Source organism: Somniosus microcephalus, chromosome 4 (genome assembly GCF_052327205.1).
Source record: "Somniosus microcephalus isolate GS21.2 chromosome 4, FLI_Smic_1.0, whole genome shotgun sequence".
Lineage (NCBI taxonomy): Eukaryota > Metazoa > Chordata > Chondrichthyes > Squaliformes > Somniosidae > Somniosus > Somniosus microcephalus.
Window position 1 is genome coordinate 188,406,529 of NC_140990.1, and position 22,991 is coordinate 188,429,519.

Here is a 22,991-nt window from a genome sequence, read left to right on the forward strand (position 1 = left end):
CAAAGCCCTACTGAATCTCAGGATCAGGCCTCAGAGTATGACTGTGCCCTGGGTTCTGTTCAACATGGGGAGTGTATTAAAAATTATGAAAGTAAGCCCACCCAACATGTTTAATGTTTTTCCCAGCATAGCTCCTTCCAATTTCCTGCGCAAGAGGCATATCTATTTGCTCTTAGACCTTTGCTATTGCTTTTCTGAGCTGAATGCCTGCAGGATTGAGGGGTGGGGGGGCAGCAAGACCACCTTTTCAACCCTGGGAGGAACTGCCCAACCTTCACCTGGTGCCTTGGAATAGCTTAGCCAAGATCAGGAATGTGTGGAGAATCATGGGCGTGAACCTGTGCTTCAAAACTCCATGGTACAATGCGCTGCAAAACTAATATACATCTATAGAACATCACCCTAAACTGCCATCACTTACACTGCCATTCATTCCACCGTATCCATTTGTGCAAGGGAAGCAGGGTTTTGGGGAGGGAGGTGGGGGTGAAGGGGCAATGGCAACACTCCACTGTTCATATAGCTACAGATTGGTGGATTGCTTAACACGACTGTTGGAATCTGTGCACAACTGTAGGGATCTGCTCACAACTGCTCCCCAACTGCCAGTGAGCTTTCTACCAAAAGAGCTGATGGGATAAATGAAATGGAAGGTTAGCCACTAGTAGCAGATTTTAGAATTTCTGCTGGATGTTTCCACTATAATTTATCAATTCACGGTACATGTGCATAATCAGGTGATTCAGTACTTACACTAGAGGGACCTGTGGCTGGCAGACCTAGAGTTATGTTGGGCAAAGATGGTGAAGTATACAGAGGCAATTGCGTCACTGAGCCATCTCGAGCAACCAGTTTGTGAGCCAAAGTAGACTGAAATAGGAAAAGGATAGTATGAGTTTCAACAACAAAATGTATTGTATCAATTTGCCACTTGTGGCAAAAACTGTTTATTTGATTAACCCGATTTCTCCATGACATTATAAAACTGACATTTTAGAATTAGGTCTCCAAAAAGTCAATGAGAGACTTAGATTAGCACCACAGTAAACTTTTCCTTTTATCTGTAAACACTATTAAAGTGGTTTTATCTACAAGAGTGCAGAGTGCCTTTAGTAATGCTGATTGGTCCATGCTAAACCATGTGGCATCATCAGTCACATGGTACCATAGACCAGATTCCAAAAAACAAAAAGTGAAATCTGCGCGATATTACCCCACCAACTACACCTTTAGCCTCCAAACCAAGCCCCAGAAATGTATAAAAAGAGGCGAGTGCTGCAAAAGGGCTTTTACAAGCACATTAAGTAAAAGTATAGTTAAAGAAGGGTAGGGTGACTTAGAGCCGAAGGGAACATTGTGTAGCTAAAAAGGTGCTTTAATAAGTATTTTACTTCAATTTGTAATTTACAGAGGGAGGTGAAAGTGGAACGGGAGGAGAACCTGAGGACAATGTGAAAAGGACACAACTGGAGAAAAATATTCTAAGTAAACTATTTTGATAAAGTTAATGCAGCTAATAGTAGAAAGGTTCCAAGTCCCAGATGGCTGCACCCCAGACTACTGGGGGAGGTTGGGGAGCAGTCAGCAGCATTAAGTATAATTTTTCAAAAACATCTTTAAAAACCAGAATTGCATTGAAGTACTGGAGCATGGCAAATGCTACACCCTTGTTCAAGGAAAGGGAAAGGGTAAGCCAGGGAATATTTGATCATTTAATTTTATCCTTGTTGTGAATAAAAGGTCCATAATAATATGGAATTAAATTAACACTTAGAAAGCAAGGAGTTAATCAGAGACAGTATGGATTTGTAAAACGCATGCCATATTTGACTAACTGAATTTTTTGAGAAAATCGCATTGTATAAATAAAGAAAATGCAGCAGAAGCTGTGTATATGGATTTTCAAAAGGCATATGCTAAGGTGCCACACAGGAGACTTGTTATAAAAATGATGGCACATTGTATTAAAGGGTATCCAACCATCAGAGTAGAGATAGCAAGGGAACAAGAAGCAAACAGTAGGGATAAATAGATGTATTTCAGATAGGTGAGATGTAGGTAGTGATGTGTCCCAGTGTTCTGTGCTGGGACCTCTTTTGTTTTCTATTTATAAAACTGATCCAGACATAAGCATAAGAATCATCATAATCCAAAGTTGTGGATACTAAAATAGGGAGTACAAAAAACTGTGGTGAACAGAGCAGCGAGACATAGGTTAGCAGAATAGGCAGATAGATAGCAGATGCAGTTCAGTGCAAGGAAATGTGAAGTAGTATGTTTAAGCATACCCTAAAAGGCAAGTTTCTTAACAGAACGGAGGAATGAAGATTTAGAGGTACAAATACATAGATCTTTAAAAGTGCTGGCGCAAGTAGAAAAGATTAAAAAAAAGGCAAATGTGATTCTGGGTTTATACACATGGGGCATTGAAAATAAATGCAAGGAATTTGCTGTTGAATTTGTACAAGACATTGTTACTTCATAGTTGTTCTGGTGCAATGAAGGTTCATTACAATATCAGGAATGAGAAGTTATAGTTTTGAAGAAAGGTTCAAAAATGAGGCCCTTTTTTCACTGGAACAGAGGTGGTTAAGGGGGATTGAATACAAGTTTTCAAGATTGTGAAAATTTTTAAGAGGATATATATTGAAAGATTGTTTCAACTGGGTGCAAATCGGAAACAAGGAGACATAAACTCAAGATTGTCATTAGAGGAATAAAAAAGGGAGTTAGAAGATTTCCACCCCCCAGAGAGGGTTATTAGAATATGGAATGCTTTACCACAAGTGGATATTGAGGCAGAGGTTTGCATCTTTTACAAGGAAACTGGATATGTATTTAAAAACAAGAACATTAAATGATACTGTGATGAGGCAGAGAAATGAACAGAGTAAATGGCTGCAGTTGAAGCGTGAGCACTGGCACACAACCAATGCACTGAATCGCCGCCTTATGTGATGTAATTTTTATGATTCTAAAGCAACTCATCTTACATCTATGAAGATCTCCCATTATTCTAGTCACCTGTTCCAGCCTGCCTCTAATTTGCTCCATCCCTCTGCACCTCTCTCCTAGCCTTGCACGCTGCCCATTCTACCCAATTCCTCAAACCGAACCTACTTATCATCAATTCTTCCCCTGCCTCATCTCCTATTCACTCCATCAGACCCACACAATGGTCGTAATTTGTGGTCAGCGGTGAAGCAAAGGCATTTGCCGCTGGCCCCGAAGTAAGCTTCCCACAAAGATCTTGCGATCTCTGTGGCGAGATGTTCGGTTTTCCCAACGTTCAGATGAGATCAGTGTAAGTTAATGGGGAATTCCTAACGCGAGCTGCTATGACGTCAACAAGCTGTCTAAGCAGCCAATCACAATGCAGAATTCTCACAGACCGGGAACCAGGAAGTGAGTAAGTTCCTTTTATTCTAACTTTTTAAAAATACTATAGAGAGCTAAACAGAGATTGGGGCTCTCACAGGGGGAAATGGTAAACCTGAAAAAAAGATGAACAAACTTTTTTTTTAAATAATTTTTTTTAAAGTTTTTTAAAAATTGTAATTTTTATTAAAATGGAGAAGTTTGACAGCCAACAAAATGAAAGAGAGTTTTTGAGGACCATAATGTTTGTTTAGCAGTCAAGTCGGTGTTAAAACCCCAGGTACACCTAATCCAAAAGGATTTAACTTTTAATGGGAAATTTAACAGCGATATTACCGCGGAAAAGCCCAAATTTTCAGCAGTTTCACTGATTTCCCTGATAACACTGATTGCCGACTATGGGGGTGGGGGGGGGGGGGGGGTGCCACGGTGGGGGGAGAATGGACACAGCGCAGCCAGTGTCAGAGCAGTGAGTGACTGACCGCAACTTCAGAATTTATGCGTTAGGATGCGTATGCGCTAAATCCTGAAGTTGCCGTCAGTTTCACAGCAAACGCACCACTGCAAATTTCAGGACAATGGAATTCTGTGGCCAGCAGAGTGTACTCTGCATCTATCGATGACAGCATAACCTGCTGTTCAGAGCAAAAGTGCATGTTTTAAGCTCACTCTGTACTGGAACTAGCAGATCAGCCTTGTCCCCAAAGTGCTCATCCTACCATTCTAAAAACAGAACTCAAAAGCAGCAGGATGAATACTATGCAAATGAACTGATCTAACAGGCACCAGACTAAGCAAGTGAACGCCATGGCTCAAAACTCCTACTGTCTACCGGCATTACAAGCAATGTGGGATATCTGATAGTTTTTTTTAATTAAAGTTGTCTAAAGTTGCTGAAAAACTCTGATGGTGGGACGGCTTATATTTCAGAAAGTTTAATAAGTACACAGCCCTTCCAAAACAGATATAAAAAGATTCAAAAATATATAAAGATTTATAACTTTTAGGTAAATCACTCATTTCACATTATTTATATTTAACTACACAAAATTGTTTAAACTACAATAAGGTAGCAACAGCATTGATCTTGGCCAACTTCAGAAAAGTGTCCAGAAGCCAAGCCATTTTGCAACAGATAAATATATATAAATATAACCAGTCTGTTGACATTACTGTCTTGTAACCTCACCTTTAAAAAAGTTCATGGATTTTCCATTTATTTCTTAACATAGTTCTTATCTTTGTTCCTTGGCATAGATGAAACTACTCTAGAAGGCTTGCAAAGCAATTTCTCCTATGCAAAGAAGTATTAGTACAAACAACTGGTAGGGGAAAGCACTTGGTATTCCTTGAAGCAGGGATTAACAGGTGGTGTGGGAGTAAGTCCAGGATAGAATTATCAGGGCCATTTATTTAAGATGGCTAAATAAATCTGATTCGGATTTAATTGCATAGGAATCTGTGATTTTTGCCAGTGTTTTGGGGATTGAAATCTGTAACCCCGTGTGTTTTTTCCAAATCAGTGACCTTGATAATCATACATGGACTGTGGACTGACTGGTTGAATGGCTTTTCCTTTCTTTTTATGTACTTACATGGACATGTGCAGCATAATATGATTGAAGTACTCTAGAAACATTTTACAGCAGTAACACCACTCTAAAGGAGTATGATAACTGACATTTTAACTTGTGTAGCCTGATCACCAGAGGCCGTAATCGTATGCATTTGTATATGAAGTTTGGGGTTAGGGGCAAATGACCATAGAAAACAAACCATTTTTAATACAGGACCAGGACTGGAATGTGTTACCCTAACACTTCTAAGAATAGTGACATTTGCCACCGAAAGCAGTTCCAACCAGGTTACCTCGGTTGGTATGTTGGTTGCTGATCCTGCTATGCCATTTTCTGTAGTGATGTTGTTGGAGCTGTTGTTGGGGGAGCTTGGGCCAGATCCAGGAGCGCTGTTACAAGCTGAATCTGATAAAATAGAAAAACAATCTATTAAAACTGATAGCAAAATCTCACTAAGGAGACTTCAATACTACATCATAGGCCACTTCTGTTAAATCACAAGTGAATACAGCAGTAACTACTTGTGTATTACTGATGAGCTTTACTACTTGCTTCGCCATTAGCATGCATAATACACGTTCCAAACCATAGTTCTCCGATCCCATTTTCCTTTGCTCACTGGAGAAGTGTTTTGTGCCACTCCTCTTCACCAACTGGTACAGGGTATTAGAAAGTTACCACTGAGAAATGCTGGTATGAGCCAAAGGTACTACTCTATGCAACAAACTATCACTACCTACAATAGACATGGTGCTCCTCCTTTGCATCAATCTGGCATAAACTATAGGAACTGCTCTATCCCGATAATCTCCTGGAACACCGTTCCATTGTGCTACCAGAAGAAGAAATCTGTCATTTTGATTTGGTAACTTTGCCAACACTGACATGGGGAAATCCTGTTTCGTTGAATCAGCCTTCTCAAGAACCATGCCATCAACTAGAAGTTCCAAACATGACTATGCCACATCTGGCCCTCCATCTGAATCAGTAATCGCTGTAATGACTCCTGAAGGGTTGACCAATGTTGACACACAGTAGCCCTGAGAACCAAGTTGCTATGAATTCAGGACTGCTGTAGATAACTTCTCAGGTTCAGTGGTGTCAGTTACTCCCTTTGGTAGTATGAGTGTTTCACTTTCATGGGAGTTAACTTGCAGTTCCTTATTTCTGCTTGTATGATAGCGTAATCCAGGGATGTAACAATAGCACCCTTTGTGATCATGACTGGATACTCGTGTCTTTCTTCAATCTTGCCAACGGTGGACTGAACAAATACTTAGTGAGACAAGGCTAAATACAAATCGTTAAGCTAGTTTATCTCATAAGTGAGCATACCGAGCAAGAGATATGATATTAATTTATTTCAAATCAATATAAACTTATTTTTGCTTAATAGTATAAAATAAAGAACATGTCACGCATCCCCACACAAGTGGGTCATCTTACTCAATTCAAACAAGAGGTCTTCTAACTGTCCTGCAGCATTTTGAAACTCTTCGTCTCAGCAGAGGCCCTCATAACTTTCCCTTTAACAAATCTGTCTGCCGTTTCAGCAATCCGGTTTAAATTAAAAGGTTCTCTCAGCCTGTGTGCCAGCCTCTCTATTATTTCTTTGTGCAGACAAAAAAAAGGGATCTAGGGGGCAATTTTAACCTAACTAACTTTACTCAGAAAACACCTCGCACCCATTATACTGTAGGGGGTAATTTTAACCTAACTGGCCCATCGGGAAGCTGATGGGATTGGGTGCGATGCTGGTTTTACACCCCCCACCCCCCCTCACTTTACTCTGCATTGAAGTCAATGGAGAGTAATATTGGGCGGGGTATAAAGCCAGTGTTTCACCCATTCCCGTGGGTCTCCTGCCTGGCTAGTTAGATTAAAATTACCCCCATAGTCTTTGCAATATAATGGGTATGCGTTATTTCTGATTATGGAGGCAAACAAATTAATCGTTTATTTACAGTCTATGAGGAAACATCATTACAACTAGCTGATTAGCATTTTAATTACCTATTGTTTCAGCTTCTTTTTAAAAAGAAAATAACTTTTCTCAATACCCAATACAGGAAACTTTGTGCTATCCGGGAGTTGAATGTCCGGCAACTTTGATCTAACGGCAGAAATCAGCAGCCGTTTTAGTTAGGTTTTTTTTCTGCTTTTCACAGGCAGGCTCTGGAAAGCGTCTTTGTCGCTTAGCAACAGCTTCAGAGACGCTTCCAAGCCATGGGCCGAATGTTTACAAGCTGTTGCTGAGCAACAGTGTTGGTGGTCAGACACGGCAGGCTCTAGAAAGCGTCTCTGTATCTTAGCAACAGCTTCAGAGACGCTTCCAAGCCATGGGCCGAGTGTTTACAAGCTGTTGCTGAGCAACAGTGTTTGTGGTCAGATACTGCGATGAAAAGCTCCTATCTGATAACATTGACGCTGGTCTATCCGGAGCTTTTAAAAAAACGGCAGTAGCTCGGTCCCATGGGTGCCGGATAGCACAGTTTCCTGTACCTTTTTTTTTTGAAAAACTCAACATTAAGAGTAATTATTTGTTCCAAATTCTCTCTGTGGAAAAGTGATCAAAAAATACCGAAAAGTGATACAAATTTTCCCCTTCTTGGATCCTGACTATGAGAAGACACTAGGAGAAGGCATGGAGAAACTTCCCAATTCAGGAAGTCAATAGGTCAATGAGGGCTGTTACTCTGCTGTTCTGGATCCTATAACAAGTCCGCTTAACTGAACACTTGGAGATTTGTTTGCTGGCAGATGGGGATGGAAATTGCACCTGTAGTTGACCACGAATGTCTAACTCTCCAGATCACCACCTTCTGGCGTTAGACACTTCCATGTCAATCATAGCTTTCTGGGATAATGGAACACATCTTAGTTCCCATCATCTGATTGCAAAGAACTTCTGTCACATACCAGATATAGAAGCATGGAAATTTACAGCACAGAATACTGGAGGCGATTCGATCCAACGTGTCTGTGCTGGCCGAAAAAGAGCTATACAGCCAATCCCACTTACAAGCTCTTGCACGGTCGCACATCCAAGGACATTTTAAATGCGATGAGGGTTTCTGCCTCTACCACCCTTTCAGGCAATGAGGTCCAGATCTGCACCACCCTCTGGGTGAAAAAAAGTTCTCCTCAATTCCCCTCTAATCCTTCTACCAATTACTTTAAATCTATGCCCCTGGTTATTGACCTCTCTGCTAAGGGAAATATGTCCTTCCTATCCACTCTATCTAGGCCCCTCATAATTTTATACACCTCAATTAAGTCTCCCCTCAGCCGCCTCTGTTCCAAGGAAAACCACCCCAGCCTATCTATTCTTTCCTCATAGCTAAAATTCTCCAGTCCTTGTAAATCTCCTCTGTAACTGCTCTGGTGCAATCACATCTTTCCTGTAATGTGGTGACCAGAACTGTACACAGTACTCTAGCTGTGGCCTAACTGGTGTTGCATACAGTTCTAGCATAACCTCCCTGCTCTTATATTCGATGCCTCGGCTAATAAGGGAAAGTATCCTGAAAAGTGTATGACTGCTGTCATCAGTCACAATGCTGTGCCCAACTGCAGTTCTCATTGCTGCCTGAAGGAGAGTACATTCTGACTATGAGTCACTACAAACTTCTTCAATAATATTGAGACCATTCACTAAACCGGCAATGTTTAAGACATGGCCTGTAGGCTCCTTCAACCTGGCCCACAGTCCTTTTCTTCTATTTGTGTGCTGAGCAGTTCAAACTGTATGGCCCCCGAGGATTAGAAAAGTTTCATCCTGTTCGGTGCAGTTAGACTGATGAATGAGCAGCATTGTTACATGACAAGCCAATGGTGGTGGCCCAGCTGTAGAGGAGGATGCAGGGAGCAGACCAGGCTAGGACAAGCAAACAATAAAGTAAGATACAGTCTTGGGGCAGGGACACAAGATTTTAATGCATTGCTGGCCTTGGATTTTTAACACGGGGATTTTGTATATGAAGGGCTTTTTACCATAGGGAGGCCTCGAAATTCTAGTGTATTTTACCATAGGGAGGCTAGAGTTTTACATACGCGAAGTTGGAGTTTTAGCTGGGTGGCGGGGGACTTTGATTTTTGTCAAATATGCCCAACTCAATGGTTCTGCCATGTGGATCTGGCCACCTGCTTCAAAAGATTGGGCAATACTGACCCAAATGGTCTGCAAGTTGGATCCTATATATAAAAGAGAGAGTCCTGCACTGCAACTTTTAATAGGAACCTCCGTTCCTACAATAACCTAACGAAAAGACTGAGTTCGACTCAGGCAATCAAAACAATGAACTTTAATGGAACAAAACAGGTTTAAACTGGAAACTGCTGGAATACATCGAATACAGGTCTGCTCTCTTTGAAGGCTCCACGAGGACTGATCCTCTGGTCTGAAAGCTGACGTCATGACGTCATCACGTTCTTCCCGCCATTGGGGAATCACGTGACCAACGGCATGACGTCATCACGTTGAAACCGCGCTGTAAAGGTAACTAGACATAGTACAGTTAAACAATGTAATTAAAGGTACAGACACAGGCAGTAACTACATTGCTGTTAAAGGAATTATGTACAACCGCTCTGAGTCCTTTGGTGGCTCCGCCACATGCGCCTCCCCAGAATTGTCTTCGACAGAAAAAGTGAGACGAGGGGGAGGTCTGACAAGTCTGTCTGATCGACTTCGATAACCTGGCAGAGGAAGTTGATGACCGGTGGTCGAGCTGGCAGGCGATTGTGGTTGAGCAGGCGCGGCGAGCGTGGTCGAGTTGGCGGGCGGCTTTGGTTGATCTGGCATGGCGGCTGCGGGCAGTCGGCCACGTTTCGGTGGTTGAGCGACGACGACTGGGCGGTCCAGGTCCAGGTGAGCTGGCTTAAATCGGTCCACCGAAATGGGATCTGGCTTTTCTCCGATGTCGACTGAAAAGGATTTGTCTCCTGGTTCGATGACGCGGAAAGGACCAGTGTAAGGGGGCTTGAGCGGATCCCGGTGAGCATCGTGGCGGATGAATACATACTCAGCATTCTTCAGTTCCGCTGGCACATGGGAGTTCTGTAAGCCGTGATTTGATGTAGGCACCGGAGCGAAGCATCTGGCCGCTTCCTGGTGGTTAACGAGTTCCTGGGAGGTGGACCATGGCTCTGTGGGAGAAGGGAGGAAATCCCCTGGTACTCGGAGAGGCTGGCCGTAGACAAGTTCAGCTGAGGACGATTGCAGGTCTTCTTTGGGCGCCGTACGAAGACCCAAAAGGACCCATGGAAGTCTGTCCACCCATCCTGCACCTTGAAGACTGGCCCGAATGGCGACTTTAAGCGACCTGTGGAATCGCTCGCAAAGGCCGGTCGCCTGTGGATGATAGGCGGTGGTGCGATGAAGTTTGGTGCAGAGCCCCTGAGCTACAGCGTTCCAAGGCTCCGAGGAAAATTGTGGCCCACGGTCGGAAGAGATGTCCGCCGGTACCCCGAAACGGGCAACCGAACAGGAGATGAAAGCTCTAGCGACGTCTGCCGAAGTGGTGGAAACCAAAGGAATTGCCTCTGGCCACCTAGTGGTGCGGTCCACCATGGTGAGGAGATGAGTATAACCCTGAGAAGGCGGAAGCGGCCCCACAAGGTCCACATGCATGTGGTCGAAACGGCGCTCCAGAACAGCGAACGTAGCCACTGGAGCTATAACATGACGCTGGACCTTGGCCTTCTGGCAGACTACGCAGGTATTAACCCAGTCACGGACATCGAGGTGCATACCTTTCCAGACGAACTTCGCCGACATAAGCCGTTGTGAAGCCTTCATCCCAGGGTGCGACAACCCATGTATGGCATCAAACACCTTCCGGCACCATGTGACCGGCACGATAGGTCGGGGAACGCCCATGGAGACGTCGCAAAGGAGTGTGGCACCTGTGGCCTGGAAAGTGACGTCGGTCGCTAGGAAACTAGAGGGGACGGTTCTGTATGATTGGACCTGAGTCCGAGGCCTGATCTGCAGCCGTGAGGGCGTAGTCGATCCCCAGGTGAACCGCGTGGACCGTCGCACAGGAGAGGCAATCCGCCACCAGGTTGTCCTTACCAGACACATGTTGAATGTCCGTGGTAAATTCGGAAATAAACGTCAAGTGACGTTGTTGACGAGCAGACCACGGTTCGGCGGTCTTGGCCATGGCGAACGTTAGAGGCTTGTGGTCGACAAAAGCCGTGAAGGGACGTCCTTCCAATAAGAACCGGAAATGGCGAATGGCTAGGAAAAGGGCCAGTAACTCCCGATCGAAGGTGCTGTACTTTTTTTCATTTTTCCGTAGTTGACGGCTGAAAAACGCCAGCAGTTGCCACGTGCCGTTGACCCACTGCTCTTGCACTGCGCCGATGGCGTAGTCTGACGCGTCTGTGGTAAGGGCGATGGTGGCACCTGGAAGTGGGTGCGCCAGCATGGTTGCGTTGGCCAAAGCGCTCTTGGTGTTGACGAACGCCTGGTCCATCTCGGCTGTCCAGCTGATTGGATCCTTACTGGACTTGCCCTCGAGGGTCCCATACAAGGGTTGCATAAGCTGAGCCACCTTAGGGACGAAACGGTGATAGAAGTTGACCATCCCCAGGAACTCTTGCAAGGCCTTGACGGTTGGCGGGAAACAGGTAACCGCTTCCACCTTCGTCATTAAGGGGACGGCGCCATCCGATGTTATGCGGTGTCCCAAGAAATCGATCTGCTGCAGGCCGAACTGGCACTTGGCCGGGTTGATGATTAAACCGTGCTGGCTGAGGCGCGTAAAGAGGGTACGCAAATGGGAGATGTGCTCTTCCTTGCTAGCACTGGCGATGAGAATGTCGTCAAGGTAGACGAAGATGAAGCTTTAGGTCTTGGAGCACGGAGTCCATTAAGCGCTGGAACGCCTGTGCCGCGTTCTTCAAGCCAAACGGCATCCGCAGGAACTCAAAGAGGCCAAAAGGGGTGATGACTGCGGTTTTCGGGACGTCTTGCGGATGCACGGGAACCTGGTGATACCCCCGGACGAGGTCGACTTTAGATGGGCCGAGAAATCCTGAATATGCGGAATCGGGTACCGATCAGGAGTGGTGGCGTCATTCAGGCATCGGTAGTCACCGCATGGCCGCCAGCCGGTTTCGGAACCATGTGGAGAGGCGAAGACCAGGGACTATTGGATCGGCGAACGATCCCGAGCCGCTCCATCGTGTCGAACTCCGCCTTTGCAGCCGCGAGATTGCCGGGTTCGAGCCTTCTAGCCCGCGCATAAACCGGGGAGCCAGTAGTGGTGATATGATGTTCAACACCATGCTTCGTGGCCGAGGAGGAGGAAGTGGGCCTTGTCAGCTCCGGAAACTCTCCGAGGAGCCGAGTGAAGTCATCCGGAGGGAAAGCGCAGGCAATAGAGCGTGCCACGGTGGTACCGTGGTAGCACAGAATCGAGTGGAAGGTGGCCGCGTTGATCAACCGGCGGTGCCGGACATCGACGAGGAGGCTGTTGGCACTCAGAAAATCTGCCCCTAGGATGGCCTGTGAGACTGTGGCCGTGACGAATTCCCAACAGAAGCGCTGACCGCCGAAACAGACTTGAACCTGCCGCTTTCGGAAAGTTCGAATCGCTGCGCCATTAGCCGCTACGAGGGAAAAACCGCGGTTCTCAGCCTGCATATCGAGCTTCGACGCAGGTAGAATGCTACACTGCACCCCGGTGTCACAAAGGAAACGTCGACCCGATAGGGAATCGGTGATATAAAAAAGTTCCCCCGTAGATCCGGCGGCCATCGCAACCGCGGAGCGCCCGTTAGACCTGGTCCTCCTTCGCCAGGAACGCTGCAGGAGCTTTGTTTCTTTTTTTGGCAAAAAACTGCAGGGGGAGCGGCAGCGTCGTGCTTTCGCGCCAAAACGGGCGTGGTAGGTGCACCAGCCCGCTGCAGGAGGAGCTGGAACCGCGTCAGTGGGGGATGGGCGCCTCGTGGCCGCGCAGCACTGCTGGGTTACAGTGAAAATCTTATCGGCTTCGGCAGCAAGCTCGGCGCAGTCTGTAATGTCGGATCTGGCTAGGGCAGCCTGTACCTGCTCCGGCATTTGGTAGAGGAAAAGCTCCCGGAAGAGGAAGCATTCCGGTTCGGCACCCAAGAACGTGAGCATTTGGCTCATGAGCTCGGACGGTTTGGAGTCCCCGAGGCCAGGCATCGTGATGAGCCGGCGAGCGCGCTCTGACTTCGAGAGCCCGAAGGCCTGTAGCAACCGCGCCTTAATCGTATCATACTTGCTGTCAGTAGGAGGACTACCGAGGAGGCTGATGATCCGTGAGGCAGTTGCGCTGTCGAGGGCGGAGTCCACGTAGTAATAACGGGTCTGATCCGCGACGATGTTCCTGATGGCGAACTGGGCTTCAGCCTGGATAAACCAGGCGTCTGGTTGTTGCTCCCAGAACTGTGGCAGTTTCAGAGTCACGGCGTTCGTGTCCATGATGAATCTTCCATGAAAACTGTTCGTAGAAGTCGAGGTCACCAATGTAGGAACGGAGGTTCCTAACAAAAAGACTGAGTTCGACTCAGGCAATCAAAACAATGAACTTTAATACAACAAAACAGGTTTTAACTAGAAACTGCTGGAATACATCGAATACAGGTCTGCTCTCTTTGAAGGCTCCACGAGGACTGATCCTCTGGTCTGAAAGCTGATGTCATGACGTCATCACGTTCTTCCCGCCATTGGGGAATCACGTGACTAACGGCATGACGTCATCACGTTGAAACCGCGCTGTAAAGGTAACTAGACATAATACAGTTAAACAGTGTAATTACAGGTACAGACACAGGCAGTAACTACATTGCTGTTAAAGGAATTATGTACAACCGCTCTGAGTCCTTTGGTGGCTCCGCCACATTATCACAATTTGGGGTTTTTTAATGACAGATATTTTCTCAGGTTCAGCATCACTGCTTGCTCCTGTAAGCAGGACTAACTTTTTTTGCCAATATCTAGTTAGACAAGAGCACGACCCAGGGACCATAACAAAAAACACTTACTCCATTTATGGTCACTGTAACATCGTACATACCAGCACATGAATTCTCTGCTCTTCACACAAAGCTGACTAAAAGTACTCCATCAAGGCAAGTCACAGCTGGTTTATTTATATCAAATAAATAAATGGAACAGCATACAGTACAATCAATTTTCCTATGACCTTAGCTATGGAAGACAATAAAGATGCAACTTACTACAGTATATCTCTATAAGCTTGGGATCACCTTTTCTAACTAACCTTTCAAACCTAAGCTGGTTCAGACTTTTAAAATACAAACACCTTCTTACTACTGATGAAAAAACACAGACCACTTTATGGAGTCTATACTGCCCCCTTAAGTCAATGAGATTGAGGCTCGATTCAACAAGTGGTTAATCACAGTTACTACCCTGAGTTGAATGCCTATCCTTTGATGTGCAAGCAGGAGGCTCCCCTGTATTTGCTTTAGCTAAGCCCCCCACTGAGCGAATGAAATAGAAATAACCTCCAGGCCCTTAGCTGGCACATGGGGTGATCTGCTCATAATAACATGAAATATTCAAGATTGTAAACAACAATTCCCCCTTTGAATAGTTAATACTTCAAATCGTTATTGTTGAGAGCAGCCTTAAGTTGCTGGCTTATCACAGAGAAAAAAAAATGCTGAGCCTAACATTACAGAAATATTACAAGTTAAAAAATTCGCCTCGGGCAACATTCAAGTTACCACATAGGCAAAACCCAGGCTCCTCAATTGGAGTACTTTTCACTGATAATATGCCCTTTTATGTTGAATCTTAAGGATTTTCTATTCAGTTACGAACCAGAATTCTGGGAGCACAATCTGGAAAGCAAGTGGAATTGGTGTCTTGAACTCTTCCTTTATTTTAAAGTAAATGAATATGGTTTACACAAGATTAGAGCTCATGGGATTGGTGGTAACACATTAGCATGGATTGAGGATTGGTTAACCGACAGAAAACAGAGAGTAAGAATAAACGGGTCATTTTGAGAATGGCAGTATGTAACTAGTGGAGTACCGCAAGGATCAGTGCTTGGGCCTCAGCTATCTACAATCTATATCGATGACTTAGATGAGGGGATAGAGTGTAATATATCCAAGTTTGCTGATGATACAAAGCTAAGTGAGAAAGAAAACTGTGAGGAAAAGAGACTGCAAAGCGATATAGACCGGTTAAGTGATTGGGCGAGAAGGTGTCAGATGGAGTATAATGTGGGGAAGTGTGAAATTATCTACTTTGGCACAAAGAATGGAAAAGCAATTTTTTTAAAATGGAGACTAGTAAATGTCAGGATTCAGAGTGATTTGGGTGTCCTTGTACACAAATCACAAAGTTAACATGCAGGTACAGCAAGCAATTAGGATGGCAAATGGTACGTTAGCCTTTATTGCAAGGGGGTTGCAGTACTGAGTAAGGAAGTTTTGCTGCAATTATATAGGGCTTTGGTGATACCACACCTGGAGTACTGTGTACAGTTTTGGGCTCCTTACCGAAGAAAGGGTATTATTGCCTTAGATGGGGTGCAACAAAGGTTCACTAGATTGATTCCTGGGATGAAAGGGTTGTCCTGATCGAGTAGAATGGGCCTATATTCTCTGGAGTTAAGAAGAATGAGAGGTGATCTCATTGAAACATATAAAATTCTAAGGGGACTTGACTGGGTAGATGCTGAGAGGCTGTTTTCCCTGGCTGGAGAATCTAGAACTCGGGGGCATAGTCTCAGGATAAGGGGTCGGTCATTTAGGACTGAGATGAGGAGAAATTCTTTCACTTAGAGGGTTGTGAATCTTTGGAATTCTCTACCCCAGAGGGCTGTGGATACTCAGTATATTCAAGACTGAGATCGATAGATTTTTGGGCACTAAGGAAATCAAGGGCTATGGGGATTGGGCAGGAAAGTGGAGTTGATGTAGAAGATCAGCCATGATCTTATTGAACGGCAGAGCATGCTCGAGGGCCTACACCTGCTCCTATTTCTTGTGTTACGTTCTCAGGTCCAGAATGGTCTGAATCCTCAAATCTTCTTTTTCTGACTACAAAAGCAGGAATAAAAGTATCATCTACCAGGCCTAATAACACCTTGTTTATAGCAAGTATGAGTAATTTCAGCTCCTCACAGCCAATAGCAGTCATACTGTCACTAGAAACCATTTGTTTGAATTTTTGGGATAGTCTCACGAGTCTAACCAACAGCGACCACCTTTTGATGGCTGTTTCATTAGCCCTTAATCTACTTTCACTCTATCCTAATTGTCTCTTCTGAACTCAAATAAAACTCTCATCTCAATTTATTAAACCTGCCTCAAAGAAGCTCAGCTTCTGCTTTCGTGCTAAACATTTATTTTCCCTTCTCAGCTATATCCAAGTCTTGAATACTGCTGCCATATCTGGGGACGCTTTTCCGGTACCTCTCATATTTCTAAACAGGATACCTCTCTTATATTTCTAAACAGGATACAAGAGAAAGCTTGTTGTCTGATGGGTGATCCATCTCTCTCCATTTCAATCTTTCTTGTCTTTCTCTATTTTATTGGCACTATAAAGATTAGTCCCTGTTCTTCAGAATTTTCCTATCTTGTTCATTCTAAGTTCCAAATACGCCATCTCTTGCACTCTTCTATCTCCCTATATCCCCTAGTACGTTGAAATCAAGCCTTATCCATAGTCTTCTACTCTAACTCTGGGGGTCCTAGTGCACGAAACTCAAAAGGTTAGTATGCAGGTGCAGCAAGAGATTAAGAAGGCCAATGGAATGTTGGCTTTCATTGCTAGGGGGATAGAATATAAAAATAGGGAGGTATTGCTTCAGTTGTACAAGGTACTGGTGAGACCGCACCTGGAATACTGCATACAGTTTTGGTGTCCATACTTAAGAAAAGACATACTTGCTCTCGAGTCAGTACAAAGAAGGTTCACTCGGTTAATCCCGGGGATGAGGGGATGGGCATATGAGGAGAGGTTGAGTAGATTGGGACTCTACTCATTGGAGTTCAGAAGAATGAGAGGCGATCTTATTGAAACATATAAGATTGTGAAGGGGTTGGATCGGGTGGATGCGGGGAGGATGGTCCCGATGATGGGTGAAACTAGAACTAGGGGGCATAGTCTTAGAATAAGGGGCTGCTCTTTCAAAACTGAGATGAGGAGGAACTACTTCACTCAGAGGGTGGTAGGTCCATGGAATATGCTGCCCCAAAAAGCTGTAGAAGCTACATCATTACATAAATTTAAAACAGAAATAGACAGTTTCCTAGAAGTAAAGGGAATTAAGGGTTACGGGGAGCGGGCAGGAGTTTGGACATGAGTCTAGGTTCGGATCGGTCATGGCCCTGTGGGTAGCGGAGCGGGCCCAGGGGCCGTGTAGCCTGATCCTGCTCCTATTTCGTGTGTCTAATTCTGCTAGATTCAGGAGATGGTTCTGTGACAGTGGATTGGCGGTTAGGATCAGATCAGCCATGATCTTATTGAATGGCGGAGCAGGCTCGAGGGGCCGATTGGCCTACTCCTGCTCCTATTTCTTATGTTCTTATGTTCCTAGGACTTCTACTGTGGTACACCTTAGTTCTCCAAGTCTTGACTTCCTCCTATAATCTGGCTTTTAAAATCCAAGTTTTGCATCACTATTTCCTGATTTACCTCATCTTTTGAATTATTCCTTGAACCACCAATTATCTGGGTGGCGTCCTGCAGTGCAGGCATTGGTCCTTCACCTTGGTTACTCAATTATAAAAAAAGTAGAGTATGGCTTTCTCTGATGGTTTCTCGTGTCTATGCATCTAACGAGACAAGGTCCCACTTGCTCTAAAATGGTAAGATGCGATGCACCACTGGAGTGTTCACCAGTATCAGAGTGATGCTAACTTTTGAGTCATCTCTTTTTGTGGAGTGGAAGTTAACAGAGAAACAGAGGCCAAATGGTGGGTTGTCTCCATCCTTGCTAGATCCTGGGGCAAAGCTTCCTTTAGTATGAAAGGACACCTTCTCCCCTTTGTGAAGCGTCCTATGAATCAGAAACTATGCATAACAGGCTGTGCTATCGGACACATCTGGTATGGTCCTCACAATCTGCTCAATGTTTCTGGAAATTGACGAGGGCTTTGACTTGTTTGCGAAAGTGCCCTAGGAAAGGTAAATCCATGAATCTCTTTTGGAGGTCTGCAGTAAAGCTTGGCATTCTAGGCAATGCAGATCTGCAGAGAATAGTAACTTAAGCTGAAGTCCTAACCGCCATGTCAAAGACATCCATCGAAAACCGTTGCAGCAGTTAAACTTTCCAAGTAATATTCTGAACTCTAGCATGAGTTTGAGCACAGCAGTAATGCCTGGGTAATTTGCTTGCGTACAAATTGCATCAAATGCATCTGTGCTGTTCTGGATATTTAATTCCTTCTAGGGGAAAAGCGTGTTGGCAAAGAAATCCTCTTGGAGTTTAAAGCAACCCTAAAAGAAAATGGGCAAATCCAATTTGATTGCATATGAACTTCAATTATTTCCATTTACTTAAAACCAGAACCTACTGTACTTGACTTCTGTATTCTTCCACACTCTACAATATTGTTCTGTGAAGCAGCTGCACTTTTTAAAAATAAATGTCAAATCCCCCAGGGAGAAATTTCTCCTACTCTAGCAATCCTACTTACTATTGTTTTAGAAATCTGAAGCTAGAAAGATAGAAGCCTATAGAATATGAAGATGAGTTACAAAAATTACACATGATCACAAACCTTCTGACAAGATGTATTCTTCTATTAGGAAATATTCATTACTTTACTGAATACAAGCTAGCCACTTTTTTCATACACACATTAGAATGTTCAAAGTGTGGTTGAGACACATTGAACATTGTAGTTGTATAACATGGTCTTCTGCCTCCTGTTCAAATCAACTTGAAAATACATCAAGGCCTCAACATTCCCCTTGTATAAATCAGATGCACGGAGGGTGCCTCAGCAATCACCTATCAATATGAATCTCATTTATGAATTACTCTTTGGGCTCCTTGTGCACAGATGGGAAAGTGGCATTTTTCACAATGGTAACAAGCCAAGCCCATTTGTTGCCAAATATTAGGGCCAATTTGTTTAATATTTTGTGGTACTTAGTAGGGGACAGCTTGTTCTCACATCAGCATCATTAAGGGTTCCTGCTATGCTATCCTAAATGATCAGATTAACTTGGAACAATTATTAGAGCATATAGAGAAAGAGCCTCCATTATCACTTTTAGTGTGCATCACCCCATTGAAAAAAGGCCTAATGAACGGCAAAAGTCAATAGCAATATTTTAAACTCAGAACATATTTATAGCTTCTTCCCTGACCATGTAACACAACCCTTCGCTGAGCTTTAACAGTATTTATATAAGGCTTCATACAAGGTGGTCTAAGTACTTACTTTTTGTACTTAAATGTACTTCCATTTCTTGAAGCCTAGATGGCACTACACATCCTTCTGTATGTCTGCAGATAACTAAAATCACAAGACACCTTGTAGTGGTGCACAATATACTGATAATCAACCACCTTTTATTGGTATATAAATCTTTAAGCAACAGTTTTATAAATATATAGATGTCTAACAAATGGGGTAACATATTTTCCTTTAGCAGTTTTGTTCATGCCTTTTTGAAAATTGCAAAAAACAATCACTAATATAAATCTTGTGTGTTGAATTAAAATACATACTAGCAGTACTTTTCACTGTCCCAGATATGTTCTTTCAACAGATGCCACTGATATAGAAGCCTTCTCTGCTTTTAATAACCTGAGCTCAAACAGCCTGATTGTGTGAGCAACATTTCTTTTCATTTTCTATTTCTCAGGGAGCTTATTTGCTTTAGAAGTGAACTACATTTTTGGACACAGGACAATATGACAAGGTTCACTAAATCAAATGCAGCCATCTTTGACAAAGATCGCTAAGGATCAATGAAAGACACCGTGTATGCTTTCACTATCCATTACAAATCAGAACAGAACAACCAGTGAATCTAATCACTTTGTTACAAGTTGAAAAACTGATAGTGAATTATAATATAGGATGTATTACAAAAAGTACATTTAACATATGGGTACTAGTGCATATTGCTGTATTTTTGCAACTTATTACAAATCACTATGGCTCGAATATGATTCCAGGCTCTGGAGATGCTATTAAATTGCAGAGGTGTGCCTGGAATGTGTGCCATCAACCAAGGAGTCTCTTGTTACTAGGATATTCCTTTGCAAATTCTGGCACAGATTTCTGAAGTCATAGTGGCACTCGGAGGTACTTGGAGCTGTGTTTGAAGTGCCTTCACTGGACCACTCAGCCAACGCCCTGAAGCTCCAGAGAAGGGAGAAGTATGACAAAGGCAATGCCGATGAAATATCCAAATTTAATCATAAAATTATACAGTTGTGTCAGATGGTTACATTTTGATTTGAAGAATATAGTTGGAGAGGAGAAAGGTGTGATTGACTTTTCACTGCAAATAGATTTAAATGGAGGAAATGATTATTTGAGATAAGTAATTTATTTTTGCAATTTATATATCTTTTCTTCCTTCTCTCTGGAGAGCACAATTACTATCCAGATGCACACGTGGACATTGGGCGAGTCCACAGATGCAATTTGCCTTGTGGTTGAGTAGCCTGGTGACATTTACTGTCAAAGCTTATGCAAAGAACCATACTCCAGAAAGGAGTCAACACTTTCAGTGAAGGAGAGGGAGGGAAGAAAAAAAAACAGGCACCAAGGCAAGTCTTTTTTAATACAATGGTACTTTCTCGAATTAGGTTCAGAAAGACAGTGTTGTGCTTTGCTTGCCAGTTTATATATGGTTAGATTTTAATCACTGTATAAATTGAAGTGACAGACTGGCCCTGGATACTAATGTATATTTATTGTTGGTATAGTGGAATCTTTTGTCTTACACCAACACCCAACTTTGCAGTACAGGAAACTTTTTTTTATCCGGCACGGACGGGACCGACGTGGTGCCGGTTCATCAAAAATTCCGGATAACCGAATGCTATAGTAAAAGATACAGAGAGCTGACAGCTCCGTATAAAGCAACAAACCCTGTTGCTTAGCAACAAGTTCAGAACAATGGCCACAAGTTCCAAGCGTCTCTGTAGCTTAGCAACAGCTGCAGCCACACCCTTGCACAGCAACAGATGGAGGAAGGCAAGTACAATATGAAGTAAAACCTACTCCTGAATTTTGCCAGTTAACCGAGATTTCCGGTTATTTAGGTGCCGGTAAATCAAAAGTTTCCTGTACACTGCTGCTAATTTTCTAGGAATATTTTTTAAAATTGTGCTGGTTGTTGGAGTGTGTGTAAGACGCGGTCCTACACCACTTGTACTGAGCATCGACTACAGTGGTGTACAGCACACTAAAGACCATTCAATTTGTAATGACTGGAAAGAAAGAACTTGCATTTACGTAGCATCTTATGTTTTCAGATCATTAGAAACTTCACCAGCTCATATTTTGAGCACGGAACTCTGCCTTCCAAGCTCAGTCACTGTGCAAGCAGGCAGTACAACCAGTGTATATATATCTCTACCCGCAAACTTGAAAATCAGGGAAACAGGCCTTACAATAGCAGTGCCAGCTGCTGGTAGTACTCTCGCCGCTGAGTCAAGAGGTTGTGCGTTCACTCCAGAGACTTGAGCACATAGGCTAGACTGACGCTCCAGTGTAGTACTGAGGGAGTGCTGTACTGACGGAAGTGCTGTCTTTTGGATGAGAGGTTAAATCACCCTCTCGGGTGGACGTAAAAGATCCCATGGCACTGCTTGGAAGCGCAGGGGAGTTCTCCCTGGTGTCTTGGCCAATCCCTTAACCATTACTTAAAAAAACCCAGATTATCTGGTCATCATCATATTGCTGTTTGCAGGAGCTGGCTGTGCACGAATTGGCGTTTCCTACATTACAAAAATACTTCATTGACTGTAAAGCACTTTGGGACGTCCCGAGGTCATGAAAGGTGCTATATAAATGCAAGTTCTTTCTTTCTATCATAGAATCACACAGCACAGAAGGAGGCCACTCAGCCAATTGTGCCTGTGCCAGCTCTTTGAAAGAGTGATCCAATTAGCCCCACTCCCCTGCTCTTTCCCCACAGCACTGCAAATTTTTCCTTTATATATCCAATTCCCCTCTGATCAGGACAAACAGCCAAAATCAGGCTGTTTACCATCTTCTATCAATATTCAAGTAGTTTTAGTCTTGTATGTATTTTATGAAGTTAAACTGAAATGCAAAATTTGTTCCCCCTCCATACTTTCTCAGAAGGATAAAGATCTTATTGCATTTTGATCGCACATGCCTTAAGCTTTAAATTATTTACCATTGAGATAAAAGACATTAGTCCCTCTGATTAAGAAGTTTATAAAATAAATTAAGCATTTAAAACCTGCTTCCCTATCAATTTCTGCAACCAAAGAGAAGTTGAGTTCAAATCCCCAGTGGTCATGTACACTGTAGTGTGTCTGGTCAGTCCCACCTGGAGTACTGTGTACTATTCAGGTTGCTGTGACACAAGGATCCCTCCAGGGCCTTGAGGTAGTGCAGAGGAAGGAAGAGCTACAAGGAACTATAATAAGCTGGAGCTCTTCAGCTTCAAAAACAAGTATCTCAAGGGGAAACATACAATATACTTAATGGGATAGAAAAAATGAGCCGGAAACAATACTTTCAGATATGTCAGATCACAGGTTCAGAGATATGAAGGGAAAATTTATAAAAGATACCAGGAAGTATTTCTTTACAGAGAGTGAGCAACAGTCAGAATGATGTGTCAGGAATGGTAGTTGTGACCAGGATACTGAGCTAATTCGAGAAACAGAAAGCTATGCGTAATGGGAGGATAGTAGGATTGGAAGGATACAATCAAGCGTGCTGAAGGGCCCGCTTCATTTGAACAGGTCTTGCAAAGTCTTGGTATTCAGGGCAATGGGTCAGGATTGAAACTCAACAATAAAATGATGGCCTCCTCAAATATTCTTGTTACTGTTATCAACC

The 22,991-nt window shown here is 43.7% G+C and overlaps 1 protein-coding gene across 14 annotated transcripts in view; it reads right to left on the reverse strand.

Moving 5' to 3' along the window:
• hdac4 (histone deacetylase 4) overlaps positions 1 to 22,991 on the reverse strand; it is a 553,521-nt gene that overhangs the window by 149,763 nt on the left and 380,767 nt on the right. For 8 of the 14 annotated variants that reach the window (XM_085985631.1, XM_085985630.1, XM_085985628.1 and 5 more), the window contains 3 exons: positions 19,374 to 19,448; positions 5,248 to 5,360; positions 754 to 870 (listed from right to left, as the gene is read on the reverse strand). In XM_085985631.1, the coding sequence (XP_085841757.1) occupies positions 754 to 870; positions 5,248 to 5,360; positions 19,374 to 19,448 (305 nt within the window). The remainder of the gene's footprint in view (positions 1 to 753; positions 871 to 5,247; positions 5,361 to 19,373; positions 19,449 to 22,991) is intronic. The other 6 variants (XM_085985632.1, XM_085985639.1, XM_085985637.1 and 3 more) reach the window with 2 other exon arrangements.